The sequence below is a fragment of the Vanacampus margaritifer genome, chromosome 6, assembly GCF_051991255.1.
Source record: "Vanacampus margaritifer isolate UIUO_Vmar chromosome 6, RoL_Vmar_1.0, whole genome shotgun sequence".
Taxonomy (NCBI): domain Eukaryota; kingdom Metazoa; phylum Chordata; class Actinopteri; order Syngnathiformes; family Syngnathidae; genus Vanacampus; species Vanacampus margaritifer.
Window position 1 is genome coordinate 28000656 of NC_135437.1, and position 21619 is coordinate 28022274.

The 21619-nt window shown below is 39.8% G+C and overlaps 2 protein-coding genes across 17 annotated transcripts in view; one reads left to right on the forward strand and one right to left on the reverse strand.

Moving 5' to 3' along the window:
- The window catches only part of ppip5k1b (diphosphoinositol pentakisphosphate kinase 1b), a 36474-nt gene extending 20793 nt beyond the window's left edge, over positions 1–15681 (forward strand). For 7 of the 15 annotated variants that reach the window (XM_077568040.1, XM_077568045.1, XM_077568047.1 and 4 more), the window contains 15 exons: positions 1415–1536; positions 1614–1796; positions 1881–2022; positions 2812–3035; positions 3189–3316; positions 3391–3505; positions 3827–3934; positions 4011–4127; positions 4758–4898; positions 5060–5168; positions 6445–6579; positions 8980–9042; positions 10980–11117; positions 11292–11405; positions 14860–15681. In XM_077568040.1, coding sequence (XP_077424166.1) covers positions 1415–1536; positions 1614–1796; positions 1881–2022; positions 2812–3035; positions 3189–3316; positions 3391–3505; positions 3827–3934; positions 4011–4127; positions 4758–4898; positions 5060–5168; positions 6445–6579; positions 8980–9042; positions 10980–11117; positions 11292–11405; positions 14860–14945 — 1925 coding nt within the window. In that variant the 3' untranslated portion in view covers positions 14946–15681. Of the gene's footprint in view, positions 1–1414; positions 1537–1613; positions 1797–1880; positions 2023–2811; positions 3036–3188; positions 3317–3390; positions 3506–3826; positions 3935–4010; positions 4128–4722; positions 4899–5059; positions 5169–6444; positions 6580–6687; positions 6777–8979; positions 9043–10979; positions 11118–11291; positions 11406–14859 lie in introns of those variants that run through there. The other 8 variants (XM_077568050.1, XM_077568051.1, XR_013294466.1 and 5 more) reach the window with 7 other exon arrangements.
- A 1647-nt stretch (positions 15682–17328) lies between these two features.
- map1ab (microtubule-associated protein 1Ab) overlaps positions 17329–21619 on the reverse strand; it is a 36790-nt gene continuing 32499 nt past the window's right edge. For both annotated transcript variants that reach the window (XM_077567703.1, XM_077567704.1), the window contains 2 exons: positions 20946–21178; positions 17329–20757 (listed from right to left, as the gene is read on the reverse strand). In XM_077567703.1, the coding sequence (XP_077423829.1) occupies positions 20602–20757; positions 20946–21178 (389 nt within the window). In that variant the 3' untranslated portion in view covers positions 17329–20601. The remainder of the gene's footprint in view (positions 20758–20945; positions 21179–21619) is intronic.

A 21619-nucleotide genomic window follows, 5' to 3' on the forward strand; every position in this document is an offset into this window, starting at 1 on the left:
TGTAACATATTATTGTCAATTAATGTTTACGGTTGACTTCCACTTTGCATACCATGTCCAACAATGACTTGCTCTACTGCGCCTCCTCCCCTGCATGGCATACTACACCTCCACTGCACCCACACTGCAAGTCTATTTGAGTCTGGAGCATTGAGCAGAACCGGCGTTGCCAACTTGGTCAAGAGAACATCATCAGTCTAAAAGAAAATGCATGACGCAGCAGTGTGATATGATCTCTAGCATTAGGAGGCTTTCATCACCTTGAGCACCATTAACACAAACATTTTAGCACCTCGTTGCCTGACTCTCACTGTCATTTATATAATCCGAGCGGGCGGCTGCCTTCTTTAATTTCTTGGTTTTATTTATTCACTTTCATTTCATTGTGTTGATGCGCTAAACCACATAATTCAGCCATGATGCCAAATGGCAACTATTAGTGGTGCAACTACTGCAACGGATCATCATTGATCCGTGGTCGGTTCGGATCAGGCCCCACGGTTCGGATCGCCCAGGATCCGCGCGGATTCAAAATAAAGTTTACTAACGACAGTAATACATTGACGGCAATACAAATAGCTTTAGTTGGCTTTTACTTTGAAGTTGGCCCAGGTCGTGGCGTGATGGCTAGCTTGACTTTCCTTTTAGTCGTTTAGGCTTTCTTTATCGTAGTTTTGATCGGCATTGCAGTGGCGACCAACTTCAACACAACGCTATCCCGAACTCCTATTCAATCCCTAATTTAGGACGCAAAGAAACAGCAAATTAATTACGCCGTCATTGTATGAAACGGCAGAAATCTCCGACGTAAGTCGCTAGCGGCTAACTGTTAGCATTACAAACGAGTGTCTGGCTGCTAGCTGTGAGTGAGTTTGACAGCTGTTACATGGCTTACTTGATTTCTTTTTCGATATTCTGGACCAAGGCTACGTTGTAATTCACTCTCCATGTTTAAAGGAAGGGAATGTGCCTTAAATTGTACTTTGAGGTCTTTTCATAATTATAAAAAATAAATAAATAGAACTTCCTCATTTATTTTATGAAAAACTTTTTCACTGATGCCTTTCATCGGCTAAGAAACTAAGAATTGGCCAAAATGCAACAAAATGACATATCCGCTCTCCCGGGTTTAAAGGTAGAAGAGCGCGGGAGTGTTCCCGGCTTTAACGGTACAAGCACGGTCCGGATCCGATCCGAATCATGACTTTTGTGATCCGTTGCACCACTAAATATTGTCAAATTCTAACTACAGATAGATCACAAGACATTTGAACTGAAAGTGACGCTACCTCAGGCGCTTTATTCCTTTTTATTTACGGGTGCAATCACAACCGCTTTTGTTCTTTTCCTCTCAGCATGTTTGAAATGTCACCAAGTTTAAATGCGAGGCTTCACACTATGCACGGCCCTGCAGGCGACTACGCCGGCTTCCCGGGATGCGGCCTCCTCCGCCTGCACAGCACTTACCGCCACGACCTTAAGATCTACGCCTCCGACGAAGGCCGAGTGCAGATGACGGCCGCGGCGTTTGCCAAGGTCGCCGATCATCACGTCAGAACAACACGTCAACGCCACGGCACGGCTCAATCCCGGGTCGTGTGCTTTCTCTGCAGGGCCTCCTGGCTCTGGAAGGCGAGCTGACTCCGATCCTGGTGCAGATGGTGAAGAGCGCCAACATGAACGGGCTGCTCGACAGCGACAGCGACTCGTTGACGGACTGCCAGCAGAAAGTGAAAGCCAGGCTGCATGAGATCATGCAGAAGGACCAGGAGTTCTCACACGACGACTATCAGAAGGTCACCCAGGACTTCGTTTGATGAGCTTGTTGTTGTTGCACGTGAAGGTCATCTGTCCTTTTTTTCTTTTACGCTGGATCACAGCTCGCGCCAACAGGCAGTCCGTCACTGGTGAACTCCATGAAAGTCTTACAGAACCCGGTCAAAACCTGCGACAAAGTGTACGCTCTCATCCAGAGCCTCACCTCGCAAATTAGAAAGCGACTGGAGGATCCCAAGTCTTCAGGTACCTGCGTTAACTAACAACGCAATATCAGCAGGTAGTTTTTCCTTTGAAATCAATGGAAACTGTCAAGTGAGGTGCGGAATTAGGCCCCAAATTCTACTAATGCTAATGTTACTACTAGTACCTGTTTAAAGTTTATTACTATTACTATTACTTTTTATGCTAGAGCATACAGAAGGCTTTGATGCAGCCTCTGAACTGAGGAGAACGCTTGAAGCAATGGTAGTTATTAAAAAAACGGCCACAGCAGAGTATAATAGATCAACCAGGGCCATGTTGCAAAAAGCTCTTTTCCCCACAACAGGTTTGTGAATAATGATGAAACTTAGTTAAATTTGAATGCTAATTGCTGCAAACAGATAGCAAAATATTATTTTTTTTCCTGAGGAAAGAAGAGACTCTAATTTTTCTTTTGGTAGGATCCATGTTTTGATAGCAATATATATTTCTGTAGTCCTTGCAAACTCAGTCAAAATATAGTAAAACAGCTTCAAACTTGAAATTTGGCGGGCAAATTTTTTCGAGAAAAAGCCTGTTTTAATTAAGTGATTAATCAAAATTCTGACATGTTATTAATCTAATAAAAAAACATAATCGTTAAAAATCTTTAAGAAGCCTTTTTAATTAAGTGATTAATCATGATTAATCAAAATTCAAAAATGTGATGAATCTGAATAAAAAAATTCATTGTTTGACAGCTCTACCACAATTAGAAGATGGTATGAAAATCCTTAAAATAATCAAGTTGCTTAATCATGTGACTACATTTTTCCCCCCCCTCATCTCTAGATCTGCAACTGTACCACAGCGAGACGTTGGAGCTGATGCTGCAGCGCTGGTCCAAACTGGAGCGAGATTTCCGCATGAAGAGCGGACGCTACGACATCAGTAAGATCCCGGACATCTACGACTGCATCAAGTACGATACGCAGCACAACTCCTCGCTGGACCTGGACGACACCCTGGAGCTCTTCCGGCTCTCCCGAGCGCTGGCCGACATTGTCATACCGCAGGTCAAAAGTGGCTCATTCAATCTCCGTTTTAATATTCAATTGAAAACACATTTAAATGGAATTCAATTTTCCATTGTATTATTTCTACCCTTCTTGATGAGGGTCACTGTATGACAGCACTGAATGATTTTTTCCCGTGCCTCCCTCCTGTAGGAATACGGCATCAGCAAAGCAGAGAAGCTGGACATCGCTCAGGCGTACTGCGTCCCCCTGATGAAAAAGATCCAGCTGGACCTGCAGAGGACGCACGAGGACGAGGCCGTCAACAAGCTGCACCCGCTGTGAGAATTACACTGTAGATGTGCTCAATCGTAGTTGAGGAAGAAAAGCGTCACATGATTTTGATGTTGGTCAGGTACTCGCGGGGGGTGATGTCACCCGGTCGCCACGTCCGCACGCGCCTCTACTTCACCAGCGAGAGCCACGTCCACTCCCTGCTCAGCGTCTTCCGCTACGGAAGACTCTTGGATGTATGCACTCTTTACAATGCTCTTTTGAATGCAATGTTGACATTTTTCAATAAGACAATGCAGAAGCATTTTAAAGGTGTGCAACTGGTGGAATTTGCTTCTATTTTCATTCTTAATTTATATTTATATTTTATGCTTTGTTTATATAATACTGTATATGTAGGTCAAATAATGATCATTTTGATCACCAGATCGCCATCTTCTGGAAAATGAATTTGGTCGTTATGATCCATACAATATTAACTATTAAATCATTTGCTCCCAAAAACATATAAATACGTTCTTTTTTGGGGGGGCTGGCCCGAATGGGCTTCTTTCAAGGATGAAAAAGACCAGCAATGGAAGCAGGCCATGGACTACCTGAGTGCTGTGACTGAGCTCAACTACATGACCCAGATTGTCATCATGCTGTATGAAGACAACAACAAGGTGAATGCCAATATTTTCGTTCTTACCACATGCTAAATGCTAAAATGCGAACGGCGTCTGGTTGTATGTCTGGCAGGACCCTTCTTCAGAGGAGCGTTTCCACGTGGAGCTGCACTTCAGCCCGGGGGTCAAAGGCTGCGAGGACGAGGAAAACGTTCCACTAGGCTTTGGCTTCCGGCCGGCCTCTTCAGAGGTGCGTTCATCTCACAATGATTTTGTTGTCTAATAACACCAAATCCATTTTTACTTGATTAACCAATGGGATAATAAGTTGAATACTGAATTCTACAATTATTCCATAGCTGCAGCTCTAGTTACGGCCATTTTTTTTAGATGGGGGGAAAGATTCACAAAAAATTAAATGCCTTGACCCTTGTTTATGGAGGACCAAAACTTAAAATAAATAAATGACAAAATAAATGAATAAAAGTGAAACTAAAAATAGCTATAAAAAATAGAATTCAGAAATTAAATACAAAATAAACATAAATAGAAATAAAAATAAAAACAACAAAATATATATATCCATAAATAAAGAAATAAAAGTAAAAAATAAATACAGAAATAAAAAATGAGATTCAAAAAATTAAAATAAAAAAAATGTCAAAATAAATACAAAAATAAATATATAATAGAATTAAATATCAATGAATAAATAAAAACGCTCTTCTCTCACATTTTATTTATTTCATGCTACAGACGCTCTGTCAGGTCAAAATGTTATTCAAATGAGGAACGGTCCTAAACGTGTCTCTATTTAGTCATTTATTTATTTTTAATTTTGGCAGTTTTGGTCCTCCATAGTTGTTTTCTGACGAAACAGAATCAGGACAAAAAGCCCAACCAGGGCAGCCTGGAGGATCTCTCACAGGACCAAACCGACGAGGCACTTCCTGTTTCCGAGCCCATCAACATCCTGAGGCGATCCCCCATGATTCGCAACCGCAAGACTGGCTCCATGGAGGTAATGTCATTTTTAACACCGCCACCCCACACCCCACCACCACCACCACTACCCCCCTCTCGCCATCCAGAGCCAGCAGGCCCTGTTATCAGCATGGCACTTCTAGTACGTTTCTGTCAAGTGGGTCCCTCGAGTCATGTGTGGGTATTAACGCCGCTCAGGTCCTCTCTGAGACCTCGCCCTCCCAGTCGTCCAAAAGCGGCACGTCGCACCGTCTCTTCCCTTCCGGCTCGCGCCAGTCGCCTGAGATCAAACCAGCCAGCGGCCTAGGTGGGCGCCTCCTTCTTGTCGTGTGTGTGTGCGTGTTGCCTTTGCATGTGTGTGTGTGTGCTTTAACCGGGCGCAAAAAACATCATTTAACAACTTTCTCTTCAGCTGTGACCTGTCCCCTCTTTACACCTTTTCTCTTTCTCGCCACTCTCGTGTACATCCCAGTTTGATGTCGTGGTAAAATTTCCAAAGTATGTAGGTCACATGTCAGTGGGGGGGCGTTCACAACCACCTTCACATTCCCCCCACGGGGTGCCGAGATAGCCAGCTGCCGACATGTTGTTTCTCGACTCTGGCCAGGTTTCAGATATCAACAAGCATCTTCCATCCCAAGCTGGCTCCTAGTTTCTCTCACTTATTTTATTGTATTTATTTATTTATTGGCTTTGCATTAAAGTGTATTACAAAAGCATTTTCCTCCCAGATTGCAGTTTTTTTTTTTTACCAGTGATTGGTGTTTATTTCGTACTTTGTATTTGTGCTTTTCTAGTAGGAATAACCAATTTAGTAGACTTCTTTTTTTGCCCAACTCAGCCCTAAAAAGAACATAATAATAATGACACGATAAAATCAAATGTAATCAAATTTGTCATTTTAGACGTGTGTATCAAAGTCGCACTAATCCGTAGCCAAGTGGTAGCTCTTAGCTTGAAAAAGGTTGGTGACCTCTGAATTAGAGGTCAAGTTGATCATAAGTTGTGTCTGCACATTTTGTCTCGAGTTCACCTTGTTTGTTTGTTTGTGGAGGTCAAACGAGCAGCAGGTGCAGCGAGGGATGACCCCCCCCCACCCCCTCAGCCGCACTTTTTATAGCGACGAGTGAGGAGCAGTCTCCATTTTGAGGTCACGCGTGAGGAGCCGTCTCCATTTTGAGGTCACCCTCTCGCGTCCCTTCCAAGGACAAATCAACTTTTCCACGGCGTGCGATTCAAACCTTGGTTGAGCAAACGAGAGTCAGGCCGGGTTCATGTACACACTTTGCACACTCCGCTTCCTCCTTCTTGCTCTTCTCTTCCTCTTTCACCTCCTTTTTCTTCTCCTTCGGCTCACATGTACGTGCACGTGAGCACGTACACGCCCGCCTACAGTTTGCATGTCGTGGTTTCCAGGAACAAACAGCAGCTTATTTGTTGACACACGTGCAGGTTTTCTTAATGCAGTTATTCATAGCAGCAGTTTGTTATGAATAACAGCAGCACTTGTGTGTGTGTGTGATGAACTAATGCTCACCCTTCGCTCCCCCTCCCATCCAACACTCCTGGCTTATGTCACACAGGCCTGTTCAGCGCCTCCATGCTGGGGGTGTCGTGTAGCGCCCCCAACCTGCGGGACTACGTACGCACGCACCACCATCACCACCGAAAACCCCCCCTGTCCCCCGGCAGCCTGCCCTGCCAGATTGGCATGTTCGGTACGTTGGCGCCGCTGACCCCCTCCACCCCCCTTCACGCTCCAAAAGTCCGCAATTTTTTATTTATTTATTGCTCTCCACAAAACTGTTTCCATTTTATTTACACAGTCCTGCAATCAAAGTCCTTTTCCCAAAATGCAAAGCTGACCATTGCAATCTGTTGAGGAATTTGTTTGGCGGTCGTCATGGTGATGATGGTGCTGACCCGACGGCAGATGCGATTTGCATGAGCCTTCTTGGGTTCTCTACTTTTGTTGTGTGACGAATGCAAAATAATCCCCACCAGGGCGGTTTTATGTGTGTTTTTTCTTGTTGTTTTTTTTCATTCTGGGGGTAATTGTTACTTCAGGACAATGGGCCTTTTAAATCACATTCTTCTCTTCTCATTATCATATCTCACTGCCGGTTGTCTTTGGCGGGCCAGTCATGGTCAGATTTGGTCATTTCTCAACTTCCTCCCTGGTGTTGGCAGCTTTATTTCTTTGTTTCTGCAGCAAATGCATGCGCTGCATTTGGGAAGGTGTACTTTTCACTCTGTCCACTAGGGGACACTCTTGCTACACCTCTCTGTCGCATCTTGACACTGGCCAGCTCCACTGGCAGGTGAGCGTTGGGATGACGTCGCTTTTTGTACCAGGAGGAAAAGGCCTGCATCAGTTTGAGTGTATAATCTGAAAAGAGAGAAAAAAATCAGCTGCAGAGAGCCCATTTCAAATGATTTCTACCTTTCCTAGCATCACTCAGTCTTGTTTGCATGTTGTGAGGTAACAAGCATGTCTTCTTTTGGGTAAAATCACCAAGTGTATAATGAAGAAAACTAAACAATGTCAAAATGTGTTTGTGCACATACATGGAAATAGTCTGTCTCATGGCGGCATCATGAAACTTAAGGAATCGTCCTCATGGCCTTAAAATTAAATCACTGATTAAAAATACATACTTATATATATATATAACACACACACAAAAAGGTGATTTCCAATTTTTAGGGCTTCTTTTGAAAACATAAATGACATTATTTAAGACAAATTTGCCGTAATTTTTTTCCATTCTGGAATTTTTGCAACTCTCCTGATAAACTTTGACAGTTTCCTACCCAAGCATTAAATTACATTAACTTAAAAATAGTTCAGTTCAGTTTTATTTACAGATTATGTGAAAATAAACACTTCCTCTTGGCAAAATGTCCATTTTGTCAAAACGTATGAAAACATAATTGTACTATTTAACATCATAAAGAGCATCCAGCTGACAGCCTCCAAATCGTGATTGAGGAAAAACTGAGATCAGTTTTAGATTCCGCACCCAAAAATGAGTTAAAAACAGCTGTCAGACCTAACAAAATTGTGTTTCCCAGTCTTATATTGTAAAAATATCCTTTGTTTTCCTCTTTGTCAACTGTGATCAGAGGTGGCAAATCCAGGTTCAGAAGTAAAAACCCTGCCACACTTTGGCTTTAGCACCAGTTGCTAGCTAGCTAGCTAGCTCCCTAGCTAGCTCCCATGGTGCTTGTTTACCCGCTAACACACCTGATTCATGATCAGGGTCATTGTCAGGCTTCTGCAAAGCTTGCTGATGAGCTGATCATTAGAATCAGCTGCGCTGAAGGAGGAAGACATGGAAAACAGGCTGGATAGTGGCTCTCGAGGACCGAACTTGGCCACCCCTGCGCGGCTAGGGAGCTAGCTAGCTAGCTAGCATCAGGGGCTAAAGCCAAACTGTGGCAGGGTTTTTACTTTCTGGACCTGGATTTGCCATCTCTCACTGTGACTTTTGGGATTCCTTTTAAATGTATTTATTTTGGTATTGCTGTACATTTATACAGAAAAAAGGATGTCAAACAGTTGTTTGAGAATTTACTTTACTATACAATTTCGTGACCTTTAAAAATAAAATAAAATTTGCACTCGCCAAATACTCCACGTATTGGAAAAAGCTCAAACTAATCCTAAAACGTAACGTATGAAAACATAACTAAAACAGATCAGTTTTAAAAAAGAAGCAAACATGCTCTGAAAAGGAAAACTTAAAAAGAAGAAACAAAAAAAGACTCGGCAACTATTATAACCCTGTCTCTTAGGAAAAAAGGCAAACGTATTCATCTTTTGATGCTCACTCTTTCACGCTATGACTTGAGGGTCGTTTGGGTCTTTGCTAAGCTAAGCTACCTCTAGCGCACATGAGAGCGCCCTCTACTGTCTCATTGTATGAAGTGGCGATTGACTGTCCTCTTGTTGCTTCCTGGCGTCCTTCTTCCGATATGTCCAACGTCCTCCTGGTTTGATCCGTGTGACAGATCATCGTGGTGACATCCTCCTTTTCGTCTTCTTGTTCGCTCCTCTTTTGTCGAAAAGGGGCGGAGCCGACAGTAACTCCAAGTTGCCTCTCTTATCTCCTCAGAGCTGTTGTCTATGCCGCCAGTAAAGAGATTTTCTGTGTCGTTTGCCAGACATCCGACTAACGGTATGTCTGCTTTTATTTCTTGTGTCCTTTTTCCACACTTTTTTGGGGTGGTCTTGCATGTTTGTATTTTTTGTGTGTGGATGTGGGACAAAGTGGTGTTTTTGTTTGAGACTTTTCTCACTCTCAGGATTGTTTCACTTTTCCCGGCTAACGTCACGTCTTAAAAAATAAAATAAAAAAATCACGTCGGCACGTAAATCATTCATCTTTTTTTTTTTTTTTACATCTTTATTTGGTGATTTTCCTTTTCTTCTGCACACGAGCCACTCTTGAGAATTATGAAACTCTGAAATCAGGCCGCTTTCCATCAATGAGCCACAGTTACGACTTCTGGAAGCTTCTTTTAGGTTTTTGGGGTTTCTGGTAAAAACAGAACAAGATGAAGATGATGCGGTGAGTGTCGGGGGTCACTCTTGAAGAGTTATCTCTTTTTATTTGCAATTTTGTGTCATGATATCAATGTAAGTTGCAAAAATAGTTGCAGTAAGGGAACTGGTGGTGATGGCAGCCCTCTTTGCAGTCCCCTCCCCCCAAAAAATTAATTATACAGCCATTATTATTATATATATTATTTCAGTCCCTATCCCTGGCGAATAGTGGGGTTCAACTTAATAGTTTTAAGTCGTAATATCTACGTTCACCACTAGATGGCAGACACGACTTAGTTGCACTTGCACCGGGTGTAATAGTGCCCTGTACTTCAATGTGAGTAGGCCTAATCATTTTTGGGTCGATATGGAATGACATGCAGTACTACGACGGTGTATTAGGGCCACGTATAAATATATTTTTTTATATGGCGGGGCAATATTCTGAGAAAAAAACGTGCAAATTTGCCACTTTATAAACTCGCAAAATTGCGTGAAAAAAACGCTTCAATATGCCAGTTAATAAAGTGGCAATTGTATGAGTTTTTTTCTTGCAAATCTGCCACTTTATAATGTCGCAAATTCATGATTTTTTTTTTGCCACTTTATAAACTCGCAAATTTCCGTGAAAAAAGGCATAAATTTGCGACTATAAAGTGGCAAATTTACGAGTTTTTTCCTTGCAAATTTGCCACTTTATAAACTCGCAAATTTGCGAGAAAACACTCATAAATTTGCGACATTCTAAAGTGGCAAATTTGCAAGAAAAAACTCGTAAATTTGCCAATTTATAAAGACTGTAAAGTGGAAATCTGCGCCCAAAAAAAGAAATACGTTAGTGTAGCTATTATAGTCTAATGTGAGGATTCGTTGGTGGTTAGTGTTTTTTTCCTCGCAAATCTGCCACTTTATAACGTCGTCGCAAAGTTTCTGAGGTTTTTTTGTCTCAAATTTCCACTTAATAAAGTGGAAAATTTGCGACTATAGTGGCAAATTTACGAGTTTTTTTTCTTGCAAAATTTTTTTTCACAGAATATTTCCCCACCATCTAAAAAAAAATAAATTAAAAAAAAATATATATATATATATATATATATATATATATTAGTGGCCCTAAACACGCCGTCATAGAGGACAAAAATAGTACTTCAATAAATACAAATTTTGTGAGTTGATTTTTGCGGGGTAAAAAAAAAAATGCACCAGATGAGTTCTTGCTCTTACTTTGGTTTGCTGTTCACTAGTTTTGTGCCGTCCTTGAATGGTGAATATGTGCAGGCATATTTCAACTATCAACCATAACCATTGCTGATGTTAAAAATTCCTTCATGATATGGACTTATTCATTCATCTTATTTTGCTGACTCATGTTTGCCACGGTGCACAAACTACAGAGGAACCTCTAAAGGAAGAATTCAATTAAAATGCACAAACAAACGTGTATTTCTAATGAGGGGGAAAGAAAAGACCGAGTTTTGGACTTTAGAGGTCCGCTTGTAGTTGCACGGCAGAAGTTAGAGCTGCTCATGTTCCTCCTCCACTCTATTCTTCTGTTTTTCAAACCTTCAGGTTTCGAAGGCTGCTCGATGGTGCCCTCTATCTACCCGCTGGAGACGTTGCACAACTTGCTGTCGCTGAAGCAGGTGGACGAGTTCCTCAACGCCGTGTGCGAGAGCAGCAGCGAGGCCCACGCCAAAACCATGAAGGGTAACAACACACAACAAAACCTTGGAAATCACAATTGGCCGGCTCTTTATTAAGTCATCGTCAGTCAAACACTAAAGCAATCGTATAATTCTTCCTATCCTGCTATTAGTTACAAGTTGAACTTAAGTAACCCCCGTCAGGTGTTCTCATGCTGAGCCGTCTTGTCTGCCTTAGCGCTGTCCGGACTGTTTGACTCTCAGAGCCAAACGTCGCTCTACAGCCCCCAACAGCCGCTCTCCTCGTCGGACTCCGAGGCGTCGCTGCGACCGCCGAGCCGGCCTCTTTGGCGTGAGTGAAAAAAACAAATAAAAAAATGTTGTTGGGGATGCCACACAGTTATCACGATCAATTTAGATCGACAACACCTTTTTTTTTTCTCTCTTTTTTTTTTATTATCTGAAAGCCGATAAGTACAACAGTGTATTAGGGCCACATATAAATATTTTTTTAAAGGGTGGGGGCAATATATGTATAAAAAAAAAACTGGAAATACACGTAGCGTAGCTATAGGCAAATGTGAGGATTCGTTGGTGGTTAATGGGACACTGTTTATAAAATGAAAAAGCAGGATGGACACGGATTCAATCTTCATTGAAACGTTACTCGTCATACACGGCAGCTAGAGCGACAACACTTCCTGATCCCCTATCAGGTGACTTAACACGAACCAATCAGAAGCTAGCATACTTTAGGTAAATGCAAGTGAATGACAGAGAGCAGCAGATTCCACACATCAACTTAGCTACTTGTACAAAAAAATACCAAAATGTATGAATGTTTAAATAATAATTCTGGAAACATAAATGTACAAGTAAATATTTATTTTAACAAATTAACTTAAATGTTTGACCCTCAGGATGTGGACCTTTGCAAAGCGAGGCGTCTTTGTCGCTGGCCACATCCAACGCTTCAAAGTGCGAATGCTAAACATAATTTGGTTAATCTCTGCTAAAGCAATTACCATCTCCTTATTTGAAAACCCGACCGAAAAGTATTGGTTCAAACATCCGAGTAGTACGCTATGTGTATTTCTTGTGGGGGTTTTTCTCACAAATTATATATATATATATATAAAAAAAAAAAAAGTTTACTTTTTAAAGTGGCAAATTTGTGGAAAAAAAACTCACAAATTTGCAACTTTAAAAAGTAAGAGGGTTTTTTTCTCCGAATATTGTCCCCGCCCGCCCTCTCCAAAAATATTATTTATACATGGCCCTAATATGCCGTCGTGGATAAGAGATCAATTTCAAACTGTATTTATTGAAACATTCTCTTTATGAGAGATGTGCTGCCAACAACTGCGCTGGTTGTTTTTTATTTGAAATGAAAACAAAAAAGAAATGAAAGACTTGTATAACATAACAGTTCAACTGACATTTTAATCTTATTTTCTTGTTTCTTGCTTTTATGTCCAAAAAGAAAAGATAAACTTTCAACATCTTACAAATTTGAGTTCAACAGTAAATCTAATTGTCTATTATTAGATTGATTGATTAAGCTCCCCACCCGGGAAAGGTCACCTGCTTTCTCTCTCAGACAATAAAAGAGGAAAAAGTCTTATCAGGTCGCATTTGAAAAGCGTCCAAGTATGGGATTTTTTTTTAATGGGCTTTAGGTGAACTGATGAATACACACACGCTCGCACGCACGCACGCACACACACACACACACGCACATACACATACTCACCCACATACAAAAAAAAAGGGTATATATATATATATATATATATATATGTGTATATGTGTATATATATATGTATATGTATTTTAAAAAAAAAAAAAGAAAAAAAAAACATTTATTAAATTTTTTTTAATTGATTTGTTGGATTTTTAAAAAAAAAAAAAAAAAAAAAAGGAGAGCAATGATGATGTCAAATCGAATGAACAATACTGAGCTCTAAAAAAAAGAAGAAAAAAAAAAAAAGAAAAGCGTCCAAGGACGACTGCTGCCTTCGACGCCCTCAGCAGGTTTCGCAAGGTTTTCTCCCTCCGTTATTGTCTTCCCCCCCCCCCCCCCTCGCTTTAATTGGATTTTCCTCCACTTGCATTTTGACCTTTTCACCTCAACATCTCACATACGTTTGAACGTGTGAAGTGTGAGTGAAAAACATGTTGTTAGCTGATAGAAAATGCTTGGGAGGAAAAAAAAAAAATCATAAAAATAGTTTGTGGCGGAACGCCGGATATGCTTAATAGGATACTTTTGACTCTGAGATTGAAAGCGTCCTCATTATTTCAGCTTAATGTAACTTTGATCTTTTTTTTTTTTTTTTTTTTGCAACATCCTGATCTGCTGCAAGGTGGTCTGTTCATCAGACAATATTTTGTATTCGCCCCCCAAACCTGCAATAATTGCGCCGATGAAACACTCACGCTAGCTGTGCTCATTTTGCATTTGCCCTCTGCGGTGTCATCTTATTGATCAGCCGGTTGGCAAAATTTGTCTCATCGGCTGTTGGGCCCTGCTGGTACCGCGGCGTGGACACGGGTCGCTCCTGCCGCTCCTTGACATCACATGACGCTCTGATGGGCACTTGTTCTTTGTTGCTGTGCAGATGTGTGACTCCCTTTGTTCTGTCTGACAACAAGTCGGTAGCATCAGGGATTGATCCCTGATTCATTTTCCATTTTTCTCCATGTAGTCAAATGGCAGTACTGTACTCAAAATGAGACGAATGACATGATCCACAATATTATAGCGTATTTCCTCAGTTAATTCAGGGGGCCCTTATTTCAGGAACGAATGAGATTGTCTTTTTGCTATTTTTTGTTTGTTTGCCTTAAATTAAGTAATATTGTAGTAACATGGTAAAAACGCAGTAATAACATGGTAATAGAGGTACTACATGTTAGTTGGTTAGTTTTCACAGTAGAGGCTACTTGGAACAACAATTTTTCCTTGTGGATGAATAAATTATCACATATAACATTGTGATAACAGCCAATATGCTAATAAGGCAGCAGGCGGCAATACCATAGAACAGGTAATATATAATATTATTTACATATAGAAACATTCTGTATTGTGTAATAACATTGTAATAGCAATACATATGGTAATAACAGCTAGTAACTACTAATGTGGTATTAACACGTAATGACATGTATTAACTCAGTTAAAGTTAATTGTCAAAAATCATATCTTGCCTTTTATTGAGTAATATAGAAGTAGCATGGTAATAACACAGTAATAACATGGTAATAGAGGTACTACATGGACATTGGCCAGTTTTCACAGTAGAGGCTACTTGAAAGAGCAATTTTTCCTTGTGGATGAATAAAGTATCATATAACGTGATAACAGCCGATATGCTAATAAGGCAGCAGGCGGTAATACCATAGAACAGGTCATATGTAATATTTACATATAGAAACATGCTGTAACATGTAATAACTTTGTAATAGCAATACATATGTTAATAACAGGTGGTACCTACTAACGTGGTATTAACACGTAATGACATGTTAATAGTAATATGGTAATGTATTTAAAGTATTTTAATACTGCGGTAATAATGTTGTAATAACAGATATTATGTATTAGTGTAGTCATCGTGGGCTATCACACATTACCATGTGCAATCGCATGTACTAATAATTGTGATAATGCAACAGAGTAGCAATAGTGAGTATTATGGTAATGCTGTAACATGTTAATAACGTTGTAGTAACGTGGTAATAATACATTGGTCATAATATGGTAATAACACTTTCACTCGTTTGTGTTTCCGATCAAAAAGATGGTAGCGTCCCCTCCAGTGCTGTGTCCAGCGCTGGCCCCTCGTCCCCCATCACGGAGAACTCTGCCCTCAACTTCAGCGAGTAGACACGCAAACACACACACACACACACACACACACACACACACACACACACCTTCTTGTTTGACGCACTTTATGATCACTCCCTACTTGTTAGTGTTAACTGCACCCAGGACTGGACGAAACACTTTTGACTGAAAACAAAGCTGTAGTATTTGAACACCAGGTGTGCCTTTAGCATCTACCCCACTGTTTTATATTTTATAAATTAGTGGCAACATTTAAAATGTTAATAACCTCACAAATGTCCATATTGGAGAAGCAGGGTCCGATTGTGTGTGAGCTGTTCATTTTTGATTGATGTCAAACATGTTTATTTGAAGTATCGCTATCGCTACAGGGAATAGTTTGCTGAAGACTGCCTAGTTGAGATCAATGTTTCGTTTTCCATGAATTAAATGTGATTAGATTTTATTTTTTTTTAGCAATCTTGTGGTAAGTCCTTTGATCAGCACTCGATTAATAGTTTGTATGCACTGAGCAAAATCTCACATTTTCCAAAAACTTTGCATCAAATGAGAGCAAACTTTGACTGAAACGCTTTTCACACAACGCTGACGTTCAGAACTCTGCCAGAACAAAAAGTTGCCACATCCTTACCGGGTCGGATTGATTTGTATGCCGGCGCATCACTGTAACTCGTTTTGTCATCGTTTCATGTTTTTTATTTAATTGCATTCAATGAAAAATCAGCCAAAGTGTTATTCGAACCAAAACCAGGAAATAAAAAACTTAATTCAAGTTCCGTCATTTGTGTTTTTTGTTCGAAACCCAAATATCGGACTTGATCCGATCGTGATGAGTTCTGCCTAGCAACAGATGACAAGCCAAACTCGTGACGTAAATCAACGCTTCCTCATCCTCTCACGTCCTCATTTCCTCTACTCGCTCCTTCCCCTTTTTATCAAGTCGTCATGTTCTCATCTTCTTTGCTCTCCTCACTTCCTCGTCTTCTGCCTTTAAAACTAAAACTCCTTTTGGTCTTTTCACCTTGTTCCCCTCCTGTTCTCCTCCACCTCGCTTGCTGCCTTCCTTTGAAGAAAAATGATGAGTCATGCCTGATCTTATTGCTGCTGTACGTTGCCATGGTGACGCCCTCAGATGTAATTGACTCTCGGAGAGTGCGAGCTCCCAGACCGCCGACTCACCGGAAGCCAAAAAAAAGGAGAGAAAAAAAGTTCTCCGTACCGTGTTGATCTCTATTTTATTTACATCATTCATGTACGCAAACACAGTCAACTGACTTTGGTGTCCTTTGAGATGTTTGAATGCAATATTTCAATGCACCCTCAAAAATGGTTCTTTTACAAATAGTTTTGGGAAATTATATTTAATATTTTCTTGTTTCTGTCAACATTTTGTTGTGCTATACTGTATTACCATTAAAAATATATATATATCATTTGAAATAAAAATTTCTTCATTCATACACCTGCTAAAAAACATTTATTTTACTTTTTTAATTATTTCATTCTATTTGTTTTAATTAAATTATTTTTTAAAAAAATATTAAATTTTAAATTAAACAAAATTAAAAATAAAATAAAAATAAATACATTAAAAATAATAAATTTGATAAATTATATTGATTTAATGTTTTCTTGTGTGCTATACTGTATTTACATAAAAAATATTTATATACATTTAAAAAAATATATATAATTTGAAATAAAATTTTCTTCATTCATACACCTGCTAAAAAACATTTATTTTACTTTTTTAATTATTTAATTCTATTTGTTTTAATTAAATTAATTAAAAAAACAATTACATTTTAAATTAAACAATTAAATTTTAAATTAAACAATTAAAAATTAAAATAAATACATTAAAAATAATAAATTGGATAAATTATATTGATTTAATGTTTTCTTGTGTGCTATACTGTATTTACATTAAACAAAATATTTATATACATTTAAAAAATATATCATTTGAAATAAAATTTTCTTCATTCATACACATGCTAGAAAACATGTTATTTTTTTAATTTAATTAATTACAAAATTAAATAAAAAATATATATATTTCAAACAAAATGTAATATTCCAAAAGTACCATCCTAATATCTCATGTGAAGATCAAAGCTTAAATTCTTTAAAATGCAAAAGAAAAACTAAATTTGACCAAATTTGGCTTTTTCTCAAAGTGTGGTACAGTCCCCGTACAATTAAGTCGGATTTAACATTTAGGTCAAATATATTTTAATTGTAGCATTACAGTTTATGAGTGTATAAAATGCCGCATATTCTGTTGAACGTTGACAACCAATAGGCAGTTTTGACAATGGAATCGGAATCACTCAAATCTTAGCGATTGAGATTAAAAAATGAAATAAAATGAGGCGGCATTGACTTAGTAAACAAAAACCACACCGACACGCACATATTGGAGTTGAGTGTACTTTAATTGATGATGACCGGGCTGTTTCCCTTTTACGATGAATGTGTGTGCAGCACTTCTACTTGACCAGAGAGAGACAGCGATAGTTGAAAGAGTTGACGCGTTTGCGCCAGAGAAGAAGAAGAAGAAGAAGAAGAAAGTTGCTCTACGTTTCCAGAGAGAAGGAGCGTCAAACGTAAGTTAGCGCTGTACAGCATCTTGATAACGACAGAAACAAACAGAAGCACAGCTGAAATCGGCGTTCAGACTTTTAGCGTTAGCGGTACTTCCGGTTAAACAATTACATTCAGGATTAGAACCAAACAAGTCACATGCAAGAGGATTAGATGATCTTCTCTTGGTGGGTTGGAATCAGCCAAATGTTACCTTTATGTACAAAGCGTGTCTGTGTGTGTGTGTGCGTGTGTGTGTGTGTGTGTGTGCGTGCGGTACATTCGTGTTGTGTTTGACCGTTTGGACTTTTTTTCAAGTCGTATTCAGGAGAAGGTGGCAGCCGAGGGCCGGCCGCCACTGGTTCTGTTCTGGCGTTTATTGGAGCAGTTTCTGAATCTTGAGTTCCCATGAAATCCACTTTTGAGTTTGTCGTTTACATTCACAAAAATACTTTTGACATCTCACAGCGTTCTACCGTTGCCGAGAAAATCGCATCCGGACGCATCGTTCGCAACTTCCACCAATTGTCAAGGAAGTCGTTTTCATCTGTTGTGTAGTGTATATTTATAAAACCGAATTTGCCCAAGCTCGCTCGAACGTGCCGCGAGCGCAGGAGGCGGATGCTGCATTCCAGAAAAGCGGGAAATTGGACATTTCTTGCCGATGACAAACACAAATTCATGTGGAACAGTTGAAGTCGCCAAAAAAATAAAATAGTCATAATAATAATAATAATAAATTTGTATAAAATGTTATACTTTTAAAAAGCCATTTTATTATACTTCATATCAACATTTCAAACATTGCTAAATTGATGTCTTCATTTATTGACTTGAGTTATTTACTGAGTTGGCAAATCCAGGTCCAGAAAGTAAAAATCCTGCCACAGTTTGGCTTTAGCCCCTGATGCTAGCTAGCTAGCTAGCTCCCCTAGCTAGCTCCCATGGTGCTTGTTTACCTTTTAGGGAGCTTTGCCACCTCTGGTTATTTAATATAAAATAAAGTATGATGAAAGGCTGTCAAAATCAGAGGGAAAAAAAGTCAAATCGTTACGAGTTTAGTTTAGCAACGTGACGAGAATAAAAAAACGTAATCACAAGAAAGTATTGCTGCAAGGATGAAGTTGTCATTTTGTTATGATACAAGTCATATCATGACAAAATATTACGAGTCGTATCGTTTGGATTTAATGAATATGATGTAAAGAAAAATCTTGGCTTACCAACTTATATATTACGACATAAAAGTCGCAATGTTATGGGAATAGTCATATTGGGAGATATTTTCTTCTACGGGAATACAGTCATAATGTTACGAAAAAAAAATTGCATAAGAGAAAAATAACTTAGAATAACTTGGGAAAATGTTATATTGTTACGAAAATAAAGTTGGAACGTTCTGACCGTAAAATTTAAACGTTAGAGAAAAGTCGTAACGCTACAAAATAGTCGAGGCGTAATATTAATGAGAGCCATGACGCAATGTCACGAGGGAGGAAAAAAATCACAAGGTAGCTGGAATAAGATGTTATTATTACAACATTGTGACGTGCGGGAAAATGTTGCAATATAAACAAAAGTTGAAATTTGACCGAAATTTTTTTTTTGTTTGAAATCTCACATCATGTCCATTTCATCTGCATTGTTCATTCCTTGCGTTCCGTTTTGAATTTAGCTGTTGTTTTTCCCGCAGTGTGATATTTTGTTAGCCTGTTAACATAATTGCCCAAATTATTTTGAACGTAACGTTAACAAATCAATACAAAGTTCCCATGTGCTAGTTAAAAACTCATTTTTTTTCCTGTTCTAAAAACGTTGAAAAATGACTTGGGCAACTGCGCACTAACATCAGGCCAACAGTGACCGCTTTTCTGGAATGCATCGTACGTGTTGCTGGAACCAAAGAGTTAGCGTTAAACGGCTAACAAAATTCTTTTTGAGAATTTTTGTTTGCAATTTCCGCGCGGGAAAAGTCATTAAATGGACGACATTCTCAGCTCAAGCATGCGGTATTTAAAAAAATAAAACCCTAACGCATTCCTGCAAGTGTCGCCCCCCCAACATTCATTCATGCTCATTTATAAATATTATTAGGATCAATATTTACATATTACAATGTGTGTTTGCGGTCGTTGAGGTCAACTCTGTGCTTCGATACAAACAACTAAACCCCTCCCACTTCCTTCTAGGGAAAAAAAAGTGCATTCTGGTTTGGCGCAAAGACATTCCTGTTCTTTTGAATCCAACGTGAGTTTTTTTTTTGTGTGAACTTTTCCAAGTTGGTGTTTGGTCTCGTCCTTTTGCTTTGCTCGAAAACAAGCTTCGGTTTGCTACATTAGTGTTGTCATCTTTATATTGACGTCAATCAATGTTATTGGTAGTAGGCGGAAACATCGTCACACACTGTTAGGAATATCCGCAGATTAGGAATGAAATCAAATCTCGTAAATGATAGCAAATTTTTTAGAACGTAGCAGAGAGATAATTACGACTGAAAATATTTTTAAAAATAATCTAAAACGAATATACTACACTATTAAAATAGAAATAAATGATTTAAAATTATTTTAAAGCAGCATAAGGATAACAAGTACCGAAAAACAATAAATAAATAGAAATACAATTTAAAGAAATAAATGGTTATAAAGCAGCAGTGAGACAATAAGGGCTGAAAGGTCCCTCACAAGACACTTCATTAGGGACACCTGCGCAACTATTGCAGCTCACGAACACGAGAAAAACGAGACCTCGGTTCGGAAGTTCTATTCCATGAGGGCCGAATGATTAGGGACAGCTTTTGCCGTCATTTCCTCTGTGACCTTATTAGGTCTTTGCGTATTTCACCCGAAACATAATTGGAAGGTGAAAAAGGAGAAAATTCAAAGAATTAAAAAAAGCAAAAGATAACGTTAAGATATTATAACTGACTGTGCACATGTGCCTCAAAAGTGACTAGTACGGTAATTAATTACATTTTGCAACAAATAGGGCAAATATTTTTTTCTACCGATTTGGCACCACCGTCTTGTGCGCAAACTTGATTACCGTCCCGAGTGTCGTTTTGCTACGAGGCAAATAGTTGATAGCGAGGAACGTGCAGGGCAAGTTAGAACTCGATCTTGCAGGCGGGGAAGGACTCGTCCTGCATGACCACGGTGCTGCTGGAGGCCAGGACCATGATGTTGAGGTCCTGCTGCCTCTCGTGAGTGCGCTGGTACCACTCGCGGGTCACTTCCGTGTCGTGGGTCGGAATCAGGGTCACCTTCAGGGTGACAGAACATCAGCGCGGCAAGTCAGAAATAATAAACAGCCAGCAAACAGTTTGTTCATTTATTCGAAAATGGATCTTTGACGTCTATAGCCGTCAATGGCAGTGAATGATTTAATAATGATAACAAAACTCAACATTTCGCAATAAAAGTACAAATAACCTCTAGGCTGCGCGAGTACCTGCAGGTTGGAGCCCCACTGAGCTTTGCCCTCCAGCAAGGCATCCAGGACCCCGCGGCTCGGCTCCCCGCCGCTCGGGTCGTTCCCGCTCACCACGTAGTACGCCGCTCGCACCCGCTTGAAGAACTCCTGGTCCACGTTCTTGGCACTGCAGTGGTTGGGCACGTAGGCCAGGTCCACGTAGACCGGCGGTCCGGGCGGGACGGCCGAAAGGGCTTTCTGAGAGTTGTTTCCTAAACACACGCGCGCATGCTCAACAAAACTGTCATGGGATCTTCATTAACTCGTTTGCACCCCAAAAAACGTATAAATACGTTCTATTTTAAATGTTTGAAGTGTCCCAAAGACGTATTTATACATTTTTATGTTAGAGCATACAGAAGGCTTTGATGCAGCCTCCGAACTGCAGAGAACGGGTGAAGCAATGGTAGTTATTACAAAAACGGCCAGAAGAGTATAAGAGATCAACCAGGGCTATGTTGCAAACAAGCTGATTTCCCCACAGTTCTAAGCAGATTTGTGAATAATGACGACGCCCAATTCACACTGACTGCGGAACGGCAGCGGTGCGTTTTCGTACGGCCGCCGCACAGACTGCAATTGACACCGTGTTGGTTGCGTGAGCTTTCCGTGTCCAGAAATCTGCACCCGTCAGACCACAAGATCACGGGGGT